The sequence below is a fragment of the Rhea pennata genome, chromosome 4, assembly GCF_028389875.1.
Source record: "Rhea pennata isolate bPtePen1 chromosome 4, bPtePen1.pri, whole genome shotgun sequence".
NCBI lineage: Eukaryota > Metazoa > Chordata > Aves > Rheiformes > Rheidae > Rhea > Rhea pennata.
Window position 1 is genome coordinate 62,378,293 of NC_084666.1, and position 22,752 is coordinate 62,401,044.

At 43.5% G+C, this 22,752-nt stretch overlaps 1 protein-coding gene across 1 annotated transcript; it reads right to left on the reverse strand.

Moving 5' to 3' along the window:
• Positions 1-1,140: 1,140 nt before the first annotated feature.
• FAM241A (family with sequence similarity 241 member A) lies at positions 1,141-19,318 on the reverse strand. The gene is made up of 2 exons (XM_062574952.1): positions 19,220-19,318; positions 1,141-4,885 (listed from the first exon to the last, which is right to left on the reverse strand). Exons 1-2 carry the CDS (start codon positions 19,316-19,318, stop codon positions 4,640-4,642), a joined length of 345 nt encoding a protein of 114 aa, XP_062430936.1. The 3' UTR covers positions 1,141-4,639.
• Positions 19,319-22,752: the final 3,434 nt, after the last annotated feature.

The following is a 22,752-nucleotide window of genomic DNA, read 5'->3' on the forward strand; positions in this document are numbered from 1 at the left end:
CTCTGGACGCTTGTAGATTGCAAACCACAGTTTGACACACAGGCACAGTGAAAAGTGATTACCCCAACATATTTTTAAAAATCCTCTCTCCAATTTCTTTCTCTCTGCTGTTAAGCAGGTACAAAGTCAAGGAAACCCAAAACATTCATCTGAAAACAAAATTTGTGCCTAGGTAACAACGTTTTCAGGAGACTGAATAATAAAAAAGCAGCAGCACCTGGAACACAGCAGGAGGCTGTTCTAGCCTAGAGACAGCTGTGGGACAGAGAAGGGGATGAAGCCATCAGTTGTGGCAGTGCTAGAGGCCAAAATCTACACTAAAGCCCAGGATGAAAACTATCACATGAAGGTTTCTGCCATTACTACAGAATTTAGGCAGACAGAAGGTTCTGCAGCTAGATTCAAAACTTGAAATTCTTGAACTTGCGTACATACAACACAAGTCTAACTTATTTTGGTGCAAGACTACCAGTATGAGTTTGAAGAACCAAAATTCAACTTTGCTACAGAGGAATTATTGGCTGCTTTTAGAAAACCTGTACTATTTAACTATTTGTGTGTATTGAACAGCATAAACACATTTAAGTTTCTGCTGGAGCTCGCTCTCTCTCAAAAAAAAAAAAACCAAACAAAAAAAAACCCACCACCCATCTGAATTGTGGTGAAGGAAAAAAAACCCAACTAGTTTGAATTGGGATTGTATTGGACCACGTGTTGCTCTGCAAGGATTTTAAAAAAAAAAAAAAAGCTCCCAAAGCTTTTGGGGACATAACAATTGTCACTTTAAAGTATTTTGCACAGCCCTGACCACTTTTGGTTCCTCCAAAAGCTGCTCTGGATGCAAAATAGATATGTTACATGATAAAGGCTACTTTACACTGTAATGTGGCCATTATTTAACATTGTCTAGTTCTACTTTTAAAATTCAGTGCAACTTGCTGCATACACAACCACAGAGATCTGAAATAGTTAATTTAGCCACTGTAGGGACAAACACAAATGTTGGTTTTGGCTCCTGCGATTTCTCCAGCATCAGTTCAGTTGATTTCAGTGGATATTTGAAAGCTGCCGTATTTCATCTGAGTCTGCCATGAGAGTTTAAAAGGAGTCAAATAACCTTAAAGAAAGCACCACAAAGAATTCAGTTCTCACTGATGACAACATTTTTTATTAGAAAGAATAACAAAGTGCTTTCTATACAATTAATACAGAGATTTTTAGGAAACATGATTTTTTTAAAGGGATAATTTCAATGTGATGATTTTTCAGTGCAAACAGGGCTTTCTAAAATTCTCTTGTGTGTAGAGTTTCTTATCTGTTCAAACATCTATGCATTTGACAGGTGTGAAACAGTACTGAAAAGTCCATCCTTTAAAAACAGAGGTAATATAAAAAGCTTTTAACATGTTGTATTGATTGACAGGAGTTACACTGTTTATTTTAGGGGATATAATTCCTTCATACAGTCCTATTCACAAATGCATAAAGGTGCTTTCAGTATTGCAGTAATAATCACATACACCAATATAAACAACATTATCAAATTTAATTATATGGACACATGGGAAATTGTCAAATTGTCTTTTTTTTTTTCCTTCCTTCAAATTAACCTGATTTTGAGCTAAGGACATTCTTTGAATGCTTGGTGCTTTCTCTGCCTTGGAACTAAGTTTAGATTGAAGGAAGAAAACAGTGCAAGGACTGTTCACTCATTATTCCTTATTTATGATGCACATTTACAATCTGATTTCTTTTGATACATATATGCACCATTTCATTGCATTCCATTCTCAATTCCTTGGGTCTAACTCTACCCCCGTCCCCTTCTTCCCTTAACTCCTCTTTCCTCTCCTGTAAAGGAGAAAGAAATATAAGTATAGCCATAGCACAGAAATTAGGACAGATGATTCTATGCAAATTCCTATATATAATGGAATGCATGAAACAAAACAGATGTATACTTGAACTTGAGGGGATCTTCCATGCAATAGATTTTTTTTTCTTTTTCAGTCAAGCTTAACTCCATTAAAAGGGCTATTTTGTCAGGTTTTTAAAAATGATATAGTTACCTTTAAGAGAAACCATTAGAACTTAATTATACACAATGCTAGTCCAAAAGCTAGATCCATAGCTCATGTGTTTACAAACACGAGTGTGAAAAGAATACCCAAAATGACTGTTCAGGAGTGAAATAATCACAGCTCTGCCCATAACAGCAGACCTGCACACAGTGTCCTTGTCTCGCCAGCCACATCCTTGCCTCATTGTTCCCCAGTTCCTTGCGTACAGAGCAAAAGCACCACCTCAACACTACGTGCCTTGTCACAACACCGTGTCTCTACACAACAGCGTTACTGCAGCAGTGCCTCACACAGACACTTTTTTCCTACAAGACAAAAGGAATTGGATGAGATCCTCTGAACCGTAACTTGGTTGTGGGAAGAAAGGAAGTTTTTTTTCTAAATGACAAAACATTTTTGCAGTACTGTCCTTATACAGGAGAAGGAAACACATAAACCCACCATTGTAACTATACGAATATGCGAAGGTGTAACAGCGATTCTATTTTTCAAGGGATCTGAAATAAAAACAGTTTACCCTTAGGCACTTGTGAATACAGATTTCCTGCCCCCAAGTTCGGTGTGTATGTGGTCTTTGCTTTTGCACTTCCAGCTGTGAGTAACAGCAGCTCGTGCCTAGGCACACTTCCTCTTGTCAAGCGTCTCCACGTTTTCTGCAGAACTGTTTTAACTAGGTGACAGTCAACACAGGTCGCAGCCCAAAGGCACACCTCGGCCTCAGCTCCAATCCAGGCTGTCCTGCTGACGCAGCAGCGCGTCTCCGCTGCACGGACAACGTCACGGAAAACATCCGAGGATTTGGACAAGAGACCTGGCTCCTCAGAAGGTAACTATGCATCCACCTACCATTCGTTACAAAAGCTGAAAAAACTTTCTATAGATCACATTTAGGCACATAAGGACTTCAAAAGGAGCTTGGCCTTCGTGTTCGCTGCCCTGAATAGCAGTTATTTCAGTGATAGGAAAGGTTGTGAAGACTGGGGCCAAAGGTCCTCAGAACAGAGCCCAGCAATCAACAAGATCCGCGTTGCCATAAAATCTGCCTTAAGAATTGAGTTGCAGGACAATACAAACGCTTCCCTTGATTTCAAAGGTCTTTGGATAAGACGCAGCATTTTCAAATAAAAACTTTTGAGTTGTTCAGCACTGCTGGTACAAAAAAGTTAAAAATATCACTGCAGAAATCAAGTAATTTTACGTAAATTTCACATATTGCATCTCTTTACTGAGGAATTAAATTATACATTTGTTTAAAGTCAAGTTTGTAATGAAGTATTACTAAAAGTAATGTACAGCAAATTTAAATTGCCCTATTTTGTACAGATGCTGTCTCATTATACTGTTTTCTTCTAATTGAACGCTTTCAGCTCATTCTGAAATATACAGCACTTCCCTGGAGTGGCTTCTAGGCAGCCACAGTGTATTTTGTACCTGCTCCTGAATATCCTATTCTCCAACCTATTTTGCTCATAAGATGCATCTACAGATACACATTTTTGATGCCTAGTCTGGAAACAAATCAAGCAATACTACTAAAATAACCACTTGATTTCAACTATATTCTTGTCTTACAACAGGATATATGCCCGATTTGCTTATATAAACACAAAGCTTCTACGTAGTCTGAGCTCCATACTGCAGTGAGTCAGGAGACCAGTAACAGATCTGGCCTGGTACCTACCTAGCTGTTGAGACACTTCACGCTTGTGCACAAGACCGCAGAGGAAGTAGGCGATACTCTAGCAAATACACTGCAGCTGTATCCATCTACAAAGTCCATGAATTACCAGATATTTATCTTCAGAAGAAGGCGGGGAGTGACAGCAAGAAAAAATAAATAGCAGTAGGAGTCATACGCATTCACAAACAAGGCAAACCTGCACTTGACCATTTGGCCAACACAGGCTGGGGCTGATTCCTCCCTAGCCCTAAACCACCACAGAAGCCTTGTGTGAAGTCGTTAATACCAGTACAAAAGCATTTTTTCTGGCATAGCTTGTTCCCTGGGGCGAAGCTTGCTATAAACTACGCTAACCAAAGGTGCTTTCAAGTTGGGAAGCTGCATCCGCCTTACGAGGCGTTTGTCACTGTAGTTTCGTTAGCAAGCCTCCGTACTGTAGACGTGGCTTTTCAGCAATGAACTAGCAATCTATGCAGATTTGGATTACAAACAGCATACAAGAAGCCCCAGCAGTAAGCAAAGATTCTTCCATCAAGTGTCCACTTTAAACCAGACAGTTTGCACTGTACAAAATGAGAACATTTGGAGAGGGGGAAAAAAAATAGACAATCCTTGGACTATGCCCCCAAGGGTGCAGGAAACAGCACGTTACTTTGGACAATGTTGTATTACAAACATTTTTTTTCACCCTTCAAAGATGTAGTAGGCCTGCTGACTTTGCCTAAAATATATAATTTTAGTCCCTCTCACTCCAAATCTTGAAAGTTCAGCAAGATACAATTTGAAGCATTCAAAGCACCCATTTAAGTAAAACATACAAATCCACTCAAATGGTGACAGCATTGTAATACCTACTCCAACAGGCATCTATAAAATGTTACTGTTGCACATAAATAATGACAAGGCACAGCACAGCAACTAGTCCAAGAGCTTGTAAGCCAAGAAACCAGAGCATAAGCCAGAAGAACATAATTATTACAGGTTCTACTATCCGTTCTCCAAAATACATCCTTGTGAAGCCTATTCTGAGGAGGCTTTTGTTTAATTCGCCAAAGAGAGTCCCCATCTTTTTATAATCATCTATTACAGGTTCTGCGGTGTGGTTTCTTTGTTCATGCTGGACCTGCAAAGAGAAGACAAAATTAGGAAATATGTTGGACAATCAGTTCTTATTGACATGATTCATGTGAAGAAGTTTCAGCTGTTTCTACTTCAATGCATAAAATAAAATATACATGCAATGAAGCCATTCATTAAATCAAGCAATTGACTCTGTTACACACCTGGTGACTTACAAGTGACACTAGGTGAAGCTCACTGGTCTAGACTTGGGATATCTGGAATGACATTAAATATGCACAATATTTTGTCTCCCTGCCTGACGTCCCTGTAGAAGGGTAAAACTCTCCCACAGGTCCTATTTCGTACCTGCCAGCCCAGCGTAGGCACCAGTGGCGCCCTAGGGCAACTACAATGAAATTAGACGTCTGTGTTTTCAGGCAGAGGATTTGACTGAAGCAGATTTGTTATAAACTGTTTCCCAAGTATCTTGAGAACCATAAGAATTGTAAAGAACAATTAAGCATAAACTATTAGGGATTTTCTACCAAAACACAGGAAACCAGAAGGGATACCATCACCACTGGAAGGGGAGCACTGAATTAGACTGGGGAAGAGGGGAAACACCCACCCTGACTTGGGATAGAACGCAATGGAAGTAACGCAAGGGAAACGGCGCGAGGACCACCCAGGGGCCGAGCGGTGCTACGGAGAAACGAGGCGGAGGGGAAGCGACTCCCCAGCAATCCCAAAAGGGGGCAAGTGTGGGGCAAGGCCGAAGCAGATATTTAGGTGCAGATCCCATGTTCGAACATCACTGCAAATACACATAATCCATCACTGGATTATTAATAGGACAAGTTGGAGTTACTATTTCGACACACAAACTGTAACCAGATTAGACCTTAAAATTACAGCTCGCTCTCCTCAGCATCCAGAGATTCTTTGCACCAAACCTTATCACCTTGTGCTTGGCTATGGCAAGGCAAGCGCACTTTCAGGGTGATGATTTTAGGTTCACTAGTCCTTCCATCAGGTAGCAATGAAGGCACAGGCGGCAGCTACTCATCAATATTCTAGTCAGCTGATGAACAGGTCCACCAAATTGTCTGTAAACCCTGCTTGCAATTAGTCTATGTCTGGATTCAAAGCAAAGGTGCATCTTCAGTTACATGTTCAAGGGAGAAAGTCATTCTACTTCCTGTGGTTACGCAGCAGTGTCTCTAAGGCATCCAAGGTCCATCCGGCAGAGCATGGGCTTTAGAGAGCCGGTAGCAAAAGTGAATTCTCATTCCAGCTGAAAAGCATCCAGCAAGGACTACCAGAGGAAGGGAACGTTTCCTGAACCAGACTTGGAGGTCACGATGCAGAACCTTCTGAACTGAATGAAGCTTAGCTAAAGCGCCACGGCTGCTACGGGTTAAAAACAACAACAACAACGGCTACTGTTGTGTGCCTGGGAAAGTATTTCTGTTATTTGCTTATTCATACAAATTTTGTTTTAAAATAGGTGAATAGTAGTGAATCCCAGAAAGGGAGGAGTGCAGGAAGCCTACATAATTGTATCTAATTATTATGCATTTCTAAAGATGAGAGTCTAAATTTTGCAAACATTTATATTTCATTTAGTGTATTAACAGCAACTCTCCTTTTCTCTCTTCAGCTTGTTTCTCATGCACAGGTCTTTCTGCCCTTTACGAATACGAAAACCCGTAAGAAAAAAGCATTTTAGCTTTAATTCTGCTCATAATTCAAATTGCTATTAATTTTTCTTTAATTTCAGTGTTTCAGGATTAGGCTCTTCAAGAAAGGCAGAGCCTCCCTTGTGAGTCACAGAGGACTCCAAATAGCAGGGTGTTTGCCAATGGGAATAAAATGTTATTGCAGGAACTCTCATTCCTCTGTTATCTAAGAGCAGGGAGACAAACAGAAGTGCTGTACTATTAGCCTAAGTGGCCTATCGATCCCACCAGTTAGGGAAAAGAGAAAGGACATTCTGGGAAGAAGAACGGAATTCATTTGCTTCCTACACTCGGAGGCCACAGGGAGCACACGCCAACGAGACTGCAGAGAAGGTCGCGGCCCAGCGTTCACCAAGTGGCTGCAGACAGAGCACTTAGAGAGAAGCAGTCAGTGGATGCAGGCGCCATCGCTGCGCTTGCTAGAGAAGCGGCGTCAGCCTTGCACTGGTGGCCAGTGCAGCTGCGAGTGGGGACAGGAGGAAAAAAAAGGGGGGGGGGGAAACCCTGGAAAACCCCTGCTTCTTTGCCTCTGGATTACTAATGGTACTCAGCAACCTGCTGAAAGCCTCCGTGTGGGGCGGGAACTGTGGAGCACTGGGAAGGAGGACAGCAGGAGGCGTACGAGCACGAGCCCCACTTCAGCAGGCCAATAAGCACCAAGACACGTTCGCGCCCGCATTCGGAACATTGCTCACTCGGGGTCAGCTGTGGGGCTCAGCATTTCCTTAGTCTTCTCATTTTACTTTGACAAGCTAACAGCAAGAAACTTGTCTGTATTCTGTTCAGCAGGATACTGGGTAAATTCCACTTTTAAAGTAAGACTTTTCCTCACCCACCCCTTCTCAAACAAGGTTGGATTCATGAATCTCTAAATTAACAACACAGAGCATGGCATCTAGACAAAGAGGCTCAAAAGCGTGTGTTTAATGACAAAACAAGTGTCAGTTGTTTTTCCAAATATTTTACAGAGCTTACAAAAACTTAGAATGGCCATGGAAATTCTCAAGATTTCAAAGGCTACTTCAATTAATTCAGGCTGAGTAGGCCTTGCTTCAGGCAATTCAGCAAAAAACAAGTGAAACTGAAAACAGATGATCAACTGTAAAACATGGATGGCATCTTTTTCTCTACTACTGCATAATCATTTCACATGCTGGACAAATCCTTTTGAGGTAGAACTAAAATAGAACCATTAGGGCAAACACCAATAATGTTTCAATACTCCAAATCACTAAACAATATTAAATAAATCTTAACATTGCAGCTAGAAGTTCCCTCATTAATTTTCAGGGAGATAGTAAAATAGCATCAAGTCACACAGATACGCCAGTGTCTATGGAATCATATCCTTAGAACAGATTTCCTTTTTTCCAAACAAACTTTTCTAAATGTTTTTATAAACTGTCCGTCTCCAGTGAGCACACAGTTCCCAGTTGATTCTTAACTTCCATACAACTATTTTCATGCTAAATCTTGCCAAATCATACTGAAGCTATAAAGACACAGCCATAACAGAAAAACATAATAATAATAAAAAGGTCATGATCAGGTCCAATCTGACCAGACCCCTCTCTCCAATGAAACAAAACAAAGCTTCCCCACTTAGAAACAAAAGAAGTTTTGTTTCAATGTTGCTACTTGTTTTAAAATCAACAACCCAGCCTCGGTTTCATAACTTATTTTACATAACAGTTTTTGCATAAGGAAAGAGTGGAAGGAATTTCTTTATCTGCACTAGCACCTGCTTTCAAGGCCTTCCCTGCAGCTCGCTGGTCTCCTGGTAGCTGCCAAGCGCTGTGAGGTGGGCACGGCCGGCTTCCCTTTGCCCAGAGGCATGACGGGATGTAGCAGAGGTTTATTTTATCCTCAGTAACTTGTTTGTCTTTCCTCACTGTCTGAGAGGCAGAAGCGATGAAGAAATTCAGAGGGGCAGGGAGGAACAGAAGTGCAGTTGGAGATGCACTTGGATGCATGTCCAACAGGTCTGGAAAGACAACAGCGGTACTGACTTCCCAGCTCCTCTGCCCTCCTTCTCCCCACTGTCAGAGACCCTCACTGAATACATACGGGATTATTCCTGAAGGAGAAAAGCCTTCCTGTTTGAATGAAAATGAACGATGTATTAGAAACGTAGATTGCATTTGTTTTATAAGTTAATGTTATCCAATTGAATTACTCTTTGCTGTAGTTTAATTTTAGACTTAAGTGATTTTAGTTATTTTAGACATACTGGTATCATCTACCCCCTTAAAGCAAATTACAGCAGCGTGTTTTTTTATTCAGTATTATTTGAAATGCACAACCATTATATATGACTCCATTGTCTCAATTCTCCTTTCATTTTATATTCCTTAAATGCTTCCAAACTGATAGTGTAATAGTTCTCTTTCTCCTTTTAGTATTTCATATTTGGTTTCTCTTTTGACTTAAATACAACTAAAGTTAAAAATATAATTACCATACGGAAAAAAGGAAATATCTGTGATCTTTTATGTAATTCAGTGTGCATGCACAAATGATACTCTTCACAAGCCTACTGTAACACCTAGAGGTTGCTGTGCAGCAGCCTCCAGGTTGCTCCAGAACCAAGCTCTTCTGTTGTCTTTTAAATATTTGTTGTTATAAAATGACATGTTTTCCATCAGTAAAGCTGTCATCTCTCACTATGTATTGACAGAGTCAGAACCTGAAGATCCGAACATTAAAAACTTGTCTATACAAACTTTATAATCAAAATTTTCCTAGTTAAAGGCCAAGTGGCTTAGGGGCTTACATGCTTTAGGGAGAGAATTATTGCCATGCCCCTCATGAAAACAGAACAACACAAAAGGAATGTGTATTTTTTTCCCCTAAAACCGAGGAAGTGTCTGAGGAGCACACAGAGGAGATACTGAGCATGAGTTCTAGCAACTTTGAATCTGTTTTATGCTCTTACATCCTTAAAGTACTTTTGAAAAAAAATCTCCCTTGTAATTAAATGTTTTTCTGGTACAGCTTCTGGAAAAGATAGTCAACTCAACCTACTGAATCCAATGAGCATCTGGCTGTGGTGTTAACAGTTAAGTTTGTCATCAACATAATACAGAAAATTGTATGTATTCTGACCACTACCTTTGCTTATGGCAAGCTTCCATCACTTTCATTCAAATTCGCTACTATCTATTTTTAGAAAAGCACATGATAACCTCGTGGCTTCCATGCAACGAGCAGATGCCATCCCACCTCAGCCTGAGAGCAGTAACTTTTTCTAGCTTGTCCTTTTACATCAGCAGTGTTTCAGCCATACAGAGAAATGTGAGTTCCCGCGAGAACATAATCCCTCCTGCAAGAAACCATCTTTAAAATGATTTTGTTTTCACTAGCTGAGGTGGATAGCACTGAACTTTCCTCAATGGTGTAAGGCTGACACCTGCCCACATCGCCTAAGCACAACGTATCCATGCGAAGGCCTTTCTCTCCGAGGGCTCCCAGACAATTTGCAGGTCACACCAAACAGCCTCTGGAGGGTGCAGGACACAACGGGGCCAGCAAGCAACACGTACCTACCCAAAACGCTGAGAAAGTTCAGTTTCCCTGCTGCTGGCCACAGGGAGTGTTGAAGCACAGCTTTAGCATTCCTCCTATTTCCTGCTTTCAGCAAGCCTGCTTTGCTGAAGGACATCTTCATGTAAGGACTGGACATCCTTCCACAGCAACACCAACAAGCGCCGCCTGGTGAGGCCCTCCACCTCCGACGGGCACAGAAAGGCGCTGCTGCAGCAGGCTCCTCGGCACGCTGCTGAGCCTGCACCCGCGTTCAGCACTCTTGTCTCACCCACGCGCAGGTCTGACGCTCGCTGGAAGCGATGGGCTAACTGACCACGCACAGACCGCCTCAGAAAGAACTACACAGCGTTTGCACGCAGGCAGATCTCAGTGCACCCAGAACCACTTGGGCCGCACGCTGGGTACGAGAAGTGGTTTGACCAGAGCGGTGAGCTGCTCCAGCAGCCGCAGCGGCTGCTCCCTCCCGCCAGCCGCTCCGAGGAAGAGCAGGCTTGCTCATCCCCCGCCTCCCGCTGTGCATCTCCCGTGCCAAGCACGATGCTGCGGGGCCACCCAGAAAGTTGATAAGAGCTAGACAAATTGTCCAGAAGGACTATAAATTGGATGGGTCTACAGTGACTGTGACACTTCTCCATCCTGTAAGTTTACTACAGCCCTAGTTGTAATTACAGCAACAGTTTTAATTACAATCTTGGTTTCTAAGCGTTCAATCTGCTGAAGTAGCAGCTTGGTACAAAGTTTTCCACACTTAGCATATGGATCTTGGGATGGTTCATTTTGTTTTCATAGTTTTTTCCACACACCAAAAGGAAAATAAAAAAAATAACGCGAGTGAAGCAATTAGATGAAATTCCATAGCCTATAATCTGTAGGATGAGAGCAGATGAACATAAGGAATCTGTTCTGCCTAAGAACTGAGGCTGTTTCTTAAAAAAAAAAATCAAATATTCAAAGATGAGATCATTCAGAACAAATCGAATACATCCCTCTTCCTCCTTTCTCATGAATAATGAACTAAGAAATCTGACAGTCCTTTCTGTTGCTCAGATACCTTAAAAAATTCCCACTCTATACTTGACAACAGAAACAGTAAAATTTAGCACAATCCTATCAGATTCTCTCTTCTTGCATCAACTGTCTGAAAGAGCATTACAAAAATGTGACTTCCAACCACAGAAGTGAAAGAAATCTGACTGACTGGGAAAATACAAAACTGCTCTGATGTGGTACCAACTTAAAAGCTTGTAATTTCACATTTAAGAAAGAATGCTAATGGGCTAGCAGGGGAAGAAGGAAAAAAAAAGGAGGTAGGAAAACAGTACCCACGAAGAAAGTTCTCAAACACAGGAAAGCAGCAGTGTCTCAACTCTTTCTGACGTGCCTCATATCAGACTTGGCTACATTTACAGCAATTAAAAAAAAAAAGAGAAAGCATTTTAGAGAATTATTTCCAAATTAGATAGAAAAGCAGCCCCTTTTGAGTTTAATAACAAATGTGTGTTTAAAGATACCTAAATGAGGCATTAAGAAATTTGTTGTCAAGAAATGCTAGCTTATCACATACACACACCCTCACACATTTCTCTCTTTTAAGTAGAAGTTTCCTCTGAAGAATTTAGTCCTCATAATCGATTTTACTCCACTCATGATTGTTTTTATACCATGGAACAGGTGGTGTATCTGATAGCCTGAAGGCATATATACATGTCAAAAAAGCCCCTAAGATGTGACATCAACATCATGTTTACTTACTGAAAAAATACTCAAATATTTTTGAAAGCTAGAATATTAATGTTGAAAAAGCGACAGCTTGACAAAGTCAATTCTGTTTAAAGAATGCAAGGTAAAACTCAAAATAGGTAAGCTCAAATTTAACTGAAAAATATGAGAAGACAGCAAGTGACAGAGGCAACCACAAGTCCCCTCCCCTCCAAAATAAGAGACCAATTTCTATCAAGTTCAGCCATGAAGGCAGGGACACCTATCAGCAAACACACAACCACACGTGTTTGATGCTGTTACGCTGCCAGCAACAGGAGATCTGGGGGCAGTGGACAACCCAACCTTGCCTGCATTCACACACCTGGCTGATTGTAACCAAATGTTGTATCGCCACAGACAGACGTTGGAGATTCGCAGCCAACTGCAGGTTCACTAGTGGCCACCTCCCTTTCTATGGATAAAAGACTCGCCTCGTTACAGGGCAGCAAAACCACACATAGCCACAGGAACATGACCAGGTTTTCCCTCCATTTTCATTCTCCATTCATTTTCCATTTCTTCATATTTAAGAACATTTCTTACATTGAAAAAAGCCCTACCTCCTAAAAAAAAAAAAAAAAAGCCTACCCCCAAAACACGCCTGCCCCCAGAAAGCCCCGCAGAAGTCACAGAATCAGTAAGGTTGGAAGGGACCTCTGGAGATCATCTAGTCCAACCTCCCTGCTCAGCAGGGTCACCTACAGCATGTTAGACAGGGTTGCATCCAGGCGGGCCTTGAAGATCTCCAGAGAAGGAGACTCCACAAACTCTCTGGGCAACCTGGTCCAGGGCTCCGTCACTCTCACAGTGAAGAAATTCCCCCTCCCGGTCAGGCGGAACTTCCTGTGCTTCAATTTCTGCCCATTGCCTCTTGTCCTGTCACACGGGACAACTGAAAAGAGTTTGTCCCCGTCCCCTTGACACCCTCCCTTCAGGTACTTGTACACATGGATAAGATCAAGCCTGGGGAAGAGAAGACCGAGGGGGAAGAGGCCCAGCTCTCGCAGCCGTTCCTCACAGGGCAGATGCTCCAGCCCTCTGATCATCTTCATAGCCCTACGCTGGACTCTCTCCAGTAGCTCTTCCCTCTCTTGTACCAGGGAAAATAGTCCCCCAAAAGAGGCCAAAAAAGACCCCCCCCCAAAAAAAAAAAAAAAAAAAAAAAAGCCAAAAGAAGAGAAAAGGAGGCCAAAAGAAGAGAAAAGGAGGCCAAAAGAAGAGAAAAGGAGGCCAGCAAAACTTGCTCTAAAAGAACAACAAGTTTCCTGGAATTTTTGTCATTTTCTTCCTCTTCTATCAGGAAGAGAGTGGTATCTCTTTGCATCATTTGCTAGCATGAAACCAATGATTTGTATTTGACCTTGTTACTGTAAGTGATAAAAAAAATATCTTGATACTCTGCCAAAAGAATATTAAGATAACAAGCTTCATGTAAACTGCCTGCTGAAAACCACCTGGGTTCATTTCCCTAGACTAAGTTTAATCTGATATTTAAATATTAGAAGATTTATAGACTAGAATATGGGGGAAAATTGTAGATGATTTCTGGAAAAAAACAGACCGTGAAAAAAAAACAGGTTTAACTTGTTTCTCTGGAATAAAAGCACATGGAAAAAAAAACAGAAAAAATGTTAATATCATGACTACTTTCAAATACTAGTAAAAGTCACATTCTTTAAGTTAAATGGGAAATTTTGATGAAAACTTGCAAAATAAAGACTAAGTTAATATTCACAGCAAGAACTAGCTACTGCTTACAAAATAGAAAACAGATGTTTCTATAGAAACTAGCAACAAAATAAGAAGAGCAACTGCTATGTATTAGCTATATTCTGCTTTTACGACAACTAAAGTTTCGGACCAACAGTTGCTGCAACAAACTTTGAAATGCCAGGAGCAGTTTTGTGTTAGTGGAAAAACTCAGGAAGTGGATGAAAAAGCTCTTCCAGATACTGAACTTCTGTACATGCAGAGTGGACCAAACTGAGGGTAGCACAGTCCTTAGTTGATAACCCGTATTTCAGTCCTAGTATAGAAAGAAATGGGAATCTTAAACTTAGCCTACATCAGAACACAGGGAACGAAGATGAGTAAATTCCCCCACTAGCACTGCCTCCAGCGTTAGAGAGTCACGGAGGGAAAGGCTCCCTGGGGGCCCCGCGAGGCAGAGCGCAGGAAACCCAGCTGGCCGCCCGCTGGAAGAGCTGCAGTCTCTCTCTGCCACCCTGCACCGCTCTCTGCGCTCTTCCTTCACCTACTTCCACTGCTACCCTTGCAAGGTTATACCATCCATGCTGTGAGTTTACAGACTTGATCGAGTCATTTCTGATCCATCTTTGCCTTAAATGTGACAAAGTACACTTCAACACCTTATTTCCCTACAATTTTCCTTTAGCAAAGTTCCTCTATTAAAAGTTGTCAGCTTGACCCAGCAGCACTTTCAGTCATGAAAAAAATTACAATGCACCATACAGTCTGCGGTGTTAGCCCTCTAGCTTGCTGAAAATCAACTATGGTTATTTTCTTTCTCAAGAAGGAGAAATTTCTATTCACTTCTGTCTCCAGAATACTTCTTTTTCCTTTAAAAAGGGATCTTCATATTATTAAAACAAAGCACGCTGTACTATTCTATTGTAGCTGCTACAGATATTTCTGAAGGTTTTTCTTTCCCCCCCTTAAAACATCAGAAATCCCAGCGATGCTTTTTAGAAAAAGTTTAGGTCACGTGTCATTATACAGCTATCAACCTCCGTAGTACGGACTTAAATCATTTGCAGATCTAGAACAAATTTAGTACTAAGCCCTCCCAGTCAGATGCTACTATTTTCGGTCAGGAAACAAATCTCATCTACTGCAAGCAGGAGAAACCTACCACTTTCAGATTATCTCAGTGTGGAACAAATTCAAAATAGCTTTCTAGTCTTAGGCATAAAAGTGTCTGGGCACAAAGTTTACTTTAAAGCATTCTTGGCCTCTACTGTCTTACGACTGAAATTACATAGTTCCAGGCAATACAGTATACATCAATCCTACAGCCCTGTGAAGAACGAAACAGTTACAGGAGGGATACCACAAATTAGTTGTAATCAGAGGATAATTTTGTCTCTGTTCAGTCTTTCCATGCTGGAGAAATACTACTAATAAAATACATTGGGAACGTATTCAAGAAGTTTAGAACTTCAAACCCTTTATGTAAGGCATCCGTACCTCTTAAAAACATCTCAACTGAAAACACAAGAAATATTTATGATAGCTCTTCTGAATCCATCTATGAGAAGATAAAATACTCCACCTATCAAGATAAAATACTGTTCAAAACAATAACAAAAAAAGGATCCTGAGGAATTACAAACTCAGGTTAATAAGGTGATTGCCTGAGCTATTTATTTACTTGTAAATATATGTATCACATATTAAATCTCCATTTAGGCATTTTCTGGGAGGAAACCATGCCTTTAGCTTAGCTGCCTGACAGCACTTTGGCTTCCACTTATCCTAAATGAAACTGAGGTGAAAATCTTGGCTTCACTGAAGCAACCTGGAATTTTGCCATTGCCTTCAAGCTAGGCAGAATTTTAACCCTGATTGTAAGAGTGAAACTCACTGAAGCCTATACAGACAATAACTTTCAGTACAGAATTATCTGTAAGAAAAAATATTTTCATGGAAGTACACTTTCTCCTGCAAAGTACTTTGAGGATGCAAGAATAAACACAATTTTATAAAGTCGGGTGTGAGCAGGGCAGGTCACTCCTCCCCTTCCTTCCCCTCAAGTATCCTCTTGGATACTTTTAGCAACACCAGACACTGTTGTATACTGTTATGCACAGACAGAGAACAAAAAGTAGCAATGCTAGCTAGCCTCATTCACTGTTTTAAAAATACAGAATATAATTCCTGTGTGCTGCCTCTACTGAACGTTTTCTCGTCCAACACATAGAATCAGTGACCAAGGAGCTGACTTGCAGTATTATCAATAAATCACAACAGCTTCTCTGAAACTCCTCTTAGGGTCATTTACCCATCTAGAAACAAAGTAATACTCCGATCCTAGGCACTGTAATTTGGGGGTTAACGTTGAGAAAGTACACCGTATTATGTTTTCCACGATTCAGCAATCTCACAGTGAATGCCCAGCTGGACAGTTTCTCCTCTGGCACCTCAAATTTCACCAGATGTTCTGCAAACTCCACAGCAGAGCAACAGCTTGGGACTCCTCTGCAGGGCAGAGCAGCACGTGACCTGCGGCTGGTACCTCAATACCCAGGAGGTTTCTGTTTGCAGTGCAGTGCTCAGCGCTGCAAACATGAAGGTGGGCTGCAGTGTCTTGGAGATGGGAACACACAGGGTGTTCCTGCTGCATTTTTATGGCTACAAACTAAGATTTTTTTTTTTTTTTTTTTTTTTTTTTTAATGAGAGCTCACTGACAGAACAGCGCATCCATCCCTGAAGAAACTCGATATACCACCATGGACATTACTAAGCATTTAAAAAGGGGGTGGAAACAGCTGCAATGTCAGGACTTTCAGGAACTAAGCTCTGCTTGCTGCAGCAGAACTTGGTTTCAAAGTCTCTACGAATGTCTCCAGTGTTCAAAATTCTACAGTCCATTACAACAATCAGCTATGTATCACATTCAGCAACATATTCTTTCATTCTTCTAAAAACGTACCTGATACTAATTTAATTAAGCAGGTTCTTGCTGACCTTGCTTTAATAAGCTTAAATAGAATACTAAAGCTAGAGGGGTCAACATTTCTTAAACATATTTGTTTCTCAGTGAGTACCCTAATTTAAAGAAATATTATTGTTTAGGTTTTGCTAGTCAAGAAGGGTATTATTTTAGCATTACACCACAAGGTATGATCTTACACAAACTAAGTTAATTCGGGAGAAAATGGAACAAAAAATCACCTCCAGGTTTGCTTCATATCTTCACCTAAAAAGCTCTCAAAAAGTCAAAGGGATTAGCCTTTTACGCAGGCTTCTTTACTTTAACCAGCCTAGAGTAATAACGATTTACACCACTGTCAGAGCAGAATTTGACTCATTTCTTTTGCATCATACACAGCACTGTGAACTGGCACACATGATAACACTTCACAACAGAAATATGAAACAGGAAACACAGCTCGCCGTCCAGCTGTTAACAGTCCAAACACCATCAGCAAACAACACTAAGCTGCTACAACCAGTTCTGGTTAAGCATCTAGTCTGGAAATTTGATTACTCCAATTTGGAAGGCTAAGACTCTGTGGCAGCATTCTGCGAGGCTGAGGCACTGACCAGTCCAAGTGAAATCTGAACACATTTATGAAAGCAAAAAAGGGACCGCACACGAGTAGATCTGATGATCCAATAGCAACCTCCCCTCCCTCCTCCCAAACTAGATTCCTGTATCTTGGACTTCTTACCAAAATTTGCATCAGATATCTCTACACTAACTCTGCAGCTAGCTTCAGTTCTCCCCCCCCCCCACCCTCAACCTCCTTTTAAAGGGGACTGATGTTTCTAATTTCCAGATCTGGTCTATCATTTATCCAGACATTGGCACCTCAATACATGGGGAAAAAAATAGTACACTTAATAATAATATTAAAATATTTCTAGTAAATACATAGTAGCCTTTTTTCCTCCTTGCCTATTGAAAAACTCCACCTGTCTACCCTAATAGTATGCCTCAACTCATCAGAAAGGGCCATGATCACTACCTTTTCCTGAGAAGAGCTGGGAGAGAGAGCTTCTCAGCCAAGCATGCTTGTGTACTCAAGTGGTACCTTTCCAAGTTTGTTTTAAAACGTATTTAGGCAACATCCCTAGGCAGTTCTTTAGCCTGGACCATCCCCTAGCAGTGTTGCTCCTGAGACGACATTAACACGCTCGGTCACTCCGACAGAAGCCCAGGTAACCTCTGGAGAGTTCCTTCCTCAGCAAGCAGTCACAACCGGTTTGAGGTTCAGATTTTCTGAGGCAACATCTGACTTCTTGTTTCAGGGGAAGGAAGGCAGCAGCCAGAATTAGGGAGTATTTCCAACTCTTCTCCCATGGTATCTTGCACAAGGGTTTCCATAAGCATTAAGGGAAGAAGGAAACACAGAACAGAACCGCTTTTCCTCTTACAGTAGCAAAGCATTCTGCCTTGCTACACATTCGGGCACGTACGCATGCACATGCCACTCACCTACTCTATCCCATTTCTTCAAAGAAAGGGATGCGAAAGCCACATTGCCTTATGTAAATGGTCAGCGAGTGAATTCTCTAACGCCAGTTTCCTTCAGAAGAGGCCTATTTCTACCATCTTTAAAGTCAGGTAGGTACTCTGAGATATTTTCAAGTAATAAGCTATTTCTAGCTGTGAAAAGACTCATTTATGTACAATCGTGTACAAGTTTCCAACAGAAAAAAATTAACAAATAAAGCAAACTGAAAGTTAGAGATGTACTTCAGCAGCTCTCTCTGCCCCTGTTTGCTTAAGCGTTCTCAGACATTCATAATGGATTGTTACATTTTAGTACTGAGCATGAAAAAGATTTTTAACAAAACATCAGTAAAGGCGCATTAAGGACCCTGCCTTTGTCTGAACATACAGACAGCCGCGTCTGCCAAGCAAACGCTGAGGGGGAGGCCCGCGGAAGCCTGGGTTACAACTGACATCAGGGAAATCTACAGGGCTCCTCTCATTTCCTAAGTGAACGGCCCACTTCCACAGCGCAGTAAGGAGGCACACGCTGAGCGATCAGGGAAACTTAGAAACGAAGAAATGGTTTCAACTGTAACGCAGTAAGTTGTCGTAAGTAACGAAGAACACAGAGGTTTGCGTTTCCGATCGAACAGGACTGCCGCTTTGCCCTAGAGACCTGAACTTCGGGGAAGGGTCAGCGGAGGAGGCGGCGGCAGCGCAGGGGCGGCCCTCGCGCGATTGCTGCGAGGGCATCCACGGCACGCGAGGGCCTCACAAAGTCTCCCGGGGAGGCAGCCGCCGCCGGGCGGGTCACCCCGCAAGACGGGGCAGCGCCTCCACCGCCGCTCGGGGCGGGCCAGGGCCCGCGCGCGGTGAGCAAACGCGGCACAAGCCGAGCGGCGAGACAACCGCTACGCAGCGGCCCGCTCCCCGCGCGGCCCCCAGCCCGCCCCGCGCCGGGGGAGGCACGGGCAGGGCAGCCGGAGCTCCGCAGAGCCGCTCTCCGCGGCCCGCGCAGCGTAGCAGCTGCTTCTTCAAGGCTCTGGCCCCCGCGCCCGGCCGGCAGCTCGCCGCGCCGCCCAGCCCAGCGCCGCCGGCGCGCAGGGCGAGAGGGGAGGGAGGGAGGAGGGAGCCCGTCTGCCCGCCTCTGCCCCCGCCGACACCGACCTGCTCCTCCGGGCGCCGCCGGAGCCGGGCGGCCGCCGCCCCCGCGTCCCGCTCGCACTCCCCGGGCGGCGGCGGCGGCAGCTCCGCCGCGGAGCCCATGGTCCTCGGCGCGGCGGCAGGCGCGGCGCGGCGCGGCGCCGCCGGGAGCCCCGAGCAGGAGGGGCGGCGACGGCGGCAGGAGGGGGGGGGGCGGGATGGCGCTCACGCTCCGCCGCGCCCCGCGGCGCCGCTCGCGCCCCCGCAGCGGAGGCGGCTCCTCCCGCGCCGCCTCGCGGGGCGGGGCGGGGCGGGGCGGTCCCGAGGCCGGCGCGGAGCGGCCGCGGGGGGCTGCGCGCCGCGGGGCCGCTCGCTGCCGGCCACAACCCCCGCCCCCCGTTAGCGACGGGCCCGCGCTAGCAGAGCGCTGGTTTTAGGACGCTCCTTGTTCTGCTGGCTCTGGGAGGACTCCCCGACGGGCAGCCCCTCGGCGGTACTGAGTGCAGCAGGAGCTGCGCTTCTCCGGGGAAAACCGAAAACGCTCGTTTAGCTCTTCTGAGCTGTTGGAATCTGGCCCTGTCTTCTTGAAAACACGCTAACGCAAGCATACAAAGATGAAGAAAATGCAGCAGCAGGACCCGAAGAGGAGACTAGGCTGCTCCGGCGGGGCGCGGCGGGGGAGGTCTGCAATGCTTCTGGTGCACACGAGTCCCCTGGAGACCCAGCACCAGCTTTCACGTGGCCTGAGCTGACTGCGCAGCCGACTCGCTCGCACTAGCCCTGTGCGCAGCACGGGTACGGTTCCCCTAGTACAGCGGCAGGGGGAACCGGCCTGAAGCGCAGCTCGATTTCGGCGCGTGGTGCCGCCAAGGTGTGCTGGGCCGCTGGTGCCATCCGCGCGTGGCCTTCCGCCTCGCCCAAGGGCCACGCTGGGTACCAGCTGTCACAGGCACTACTGTCTGGTCTGCAAGGCCGGGCGCAGCTCTGCTTCCAGGCCGATGACAGCGGGTGCCGAGGGTGCTGACAAGCCGTACCCAGGATTCTGCGGAAATTGGACGTTTCTAGGAAAAGGCCCTGCTTTTGGCCTGGCTGTTGGGCGCAGGTGCTGCGGTCTCTGGGGTGAAGCGCCCTGCTGCGGCTCCTGAAGCCAGGGCTGCCGCATCTTAGTAAGCATGAACATGACCTGAAGGCAAAAAGATGTTATCTGCAATATTATTTGGATGCTAATGTAACAAATACTCACAGCATTATGGTCTCGTGTGCTCTGTAAAAGCTCTCTGAAGCTGAAGATGTAGTTTCACAAAGACTAAAAAAACAAGCTCTTCAATTCTTATAAACAGAAAGCATCCCAATAAGCAATACAGACACTGACATAAAGGAAATTGGGAATTTATGGATGACATATGTGCTGACATATGCCACATCTGGCAGTGCGCAATCAGAAGTTGCCTGTGTATTCAAACTGTTATTTTGCTAATTGCTGACTTGCAGCAAGGGCTTTATTTCCTAACTTGCAATGGTGACAAGGCAGATAATTTGCTCAGCAAATTTTCTTCTAATTCATTTTATTGATCACAGAGGATAAAGTAATACTGAATTATCTGTCAGTGTAGGTGTGATTTTCTAGTCTACTCTGTTAATTTGGCAAAAATGGACAACAGCTCAGTGTATTGAATAGGTGGCTTAGTTTTTGTGCTTAAATAAAATCTCTTTGCTTTTCCTTTCATTCCCATTGGGCAATGAACAGCAGTAGCTATAGTAAACCTAAAACTATTACAAAGAAATAGCCTGTTATGCTATAGTAAAACCCCAAGGTAAGCAAGTATTTTTGCAAAAATAGTGCAAATGCTGAAGCTCTCCTGCCCAAGCCCAGCCTGAGCTACCTTGCAGCTGCGTTGCAGCCCTGTCTGCACCTGGTCTTGGATCGCCCTGACTCCTGGCCCACTGATGTGACCTCCCAGCCTGGCACCGCAGCTCGGGACTCTTGGCTGAACCTAGTGACTGTCCTAGTGACCAGAGCTGCCCTGCTTGCCATGCTCGGGCGGTGGGACGGTGTCCCTGGTCAGAGAGGCTGCTGCTTCTGCCCGCTCTGGGCTCCCCATCCCTGCTGGAGCAGCTGGCCCTTCCTGCTCCCCCAGGTGGAGGGAACTTGCTGCTTTGCAAGCCAGCTGAGAGTGGTTTGCCCTTGCAACGAAGCTAATTGCTTGTCTAGAGTGCCTGGTACATGACCCATTTACAAGCAGTATTCTCAGGAATGGGGACAGGTGTGGAAAAATATCAAGCCGTGTGAGTATCATTTAAGTAGTGCCCATCAACCATTGCCTTACAGCTGGCACACTGAAATACTGAGCATGGAAAGATAAAAATTATATTGACTTTATGACTGAGGTCTTTGGTGATACATCTCTGCAGACAATATGACTGCTCCACAGAAGCTCTGTAAAACATCCCTGACTCTTTCTACACCTCAGGTTATTTGTGAATAAATGAACTGTCACTGGTAATACTGATATTCAGTAACTTTCTTCTAGAAAAAAGGTCTTAAATAAAGCATTGATCAGTGAGTACCCCTTTCAGTGAACTTTTCATTACACTCAAATCCATAAACTTTTGCTGGTTTGCAGAACAAACACAAAAATGTGTAACAGATCTACTGACTTCAGTATGAGATTCAGCCAGATTGCTGGCTGCTCGGTTTGATCTTGAATCTTTCCAAACTCCACAAGTCATCTAAATATTAAAAGGCTTGGAAAAGAAAGAGGTTCTTTAAACTTCCTAATGGAAGTAATGGAAACTTTTGTCATAACTAGGAAGAGGTCAATGTGTTTTTCTACAGTATAATGGCTTTACTGATGAGTGAACATTTCAAATGCTCTGATGGGATTCATCTACTTTATATTCCAGATATTAATATAAGTAAATTCTCTAAATTCTCAAACAATTTGTCCAATATGACCATGCAATTTATGGTGGTCATTGTAGCTCTTATATGGATTTTTGAAGTATGTTGTTAAATTCTATAATTTCCATAAATCCTTGAAGGATATTCAGAACTACAAGAAACGGCTTTTCCAATACTGGCTACAAAATGAACTAGGAGAAATTGGAAATCAAAACATGAAAATACATTAAAAGTATATGCAATAAACTGAAATGCAACAAATAATTCTGCTCCTTTTTCTTCCATGTATAATGACTAAAGGACATTGAAGATCAGCCCCCATTAGCAACTCCTATTCCCCAACAGTTGATATTTATCATACAATCTCATTTGAGGGCCAAAGCAAAATATATATATGGGCTCAGAAAGACAGAATCAAAAAAGCGACAGAGAAGATCTGTTTCAAAAGGTCACCCTGGAGCATTTTCTGGCATTGGAGGGTGGTTTTCTGCAGTACCTCTTCTAATGCATTTGCCAGTCTAATATTTTTTTCTGTCTCAAGTGAATTCTGCCATTTCTCTTGGAGATTATTTCACAGTCTAAAAAAGTCTGACTATCAAAAAACTCCCCCTTTGGTATCAAATCACAAGTTTCCCTTTTCTGTTTCATTCTGTTA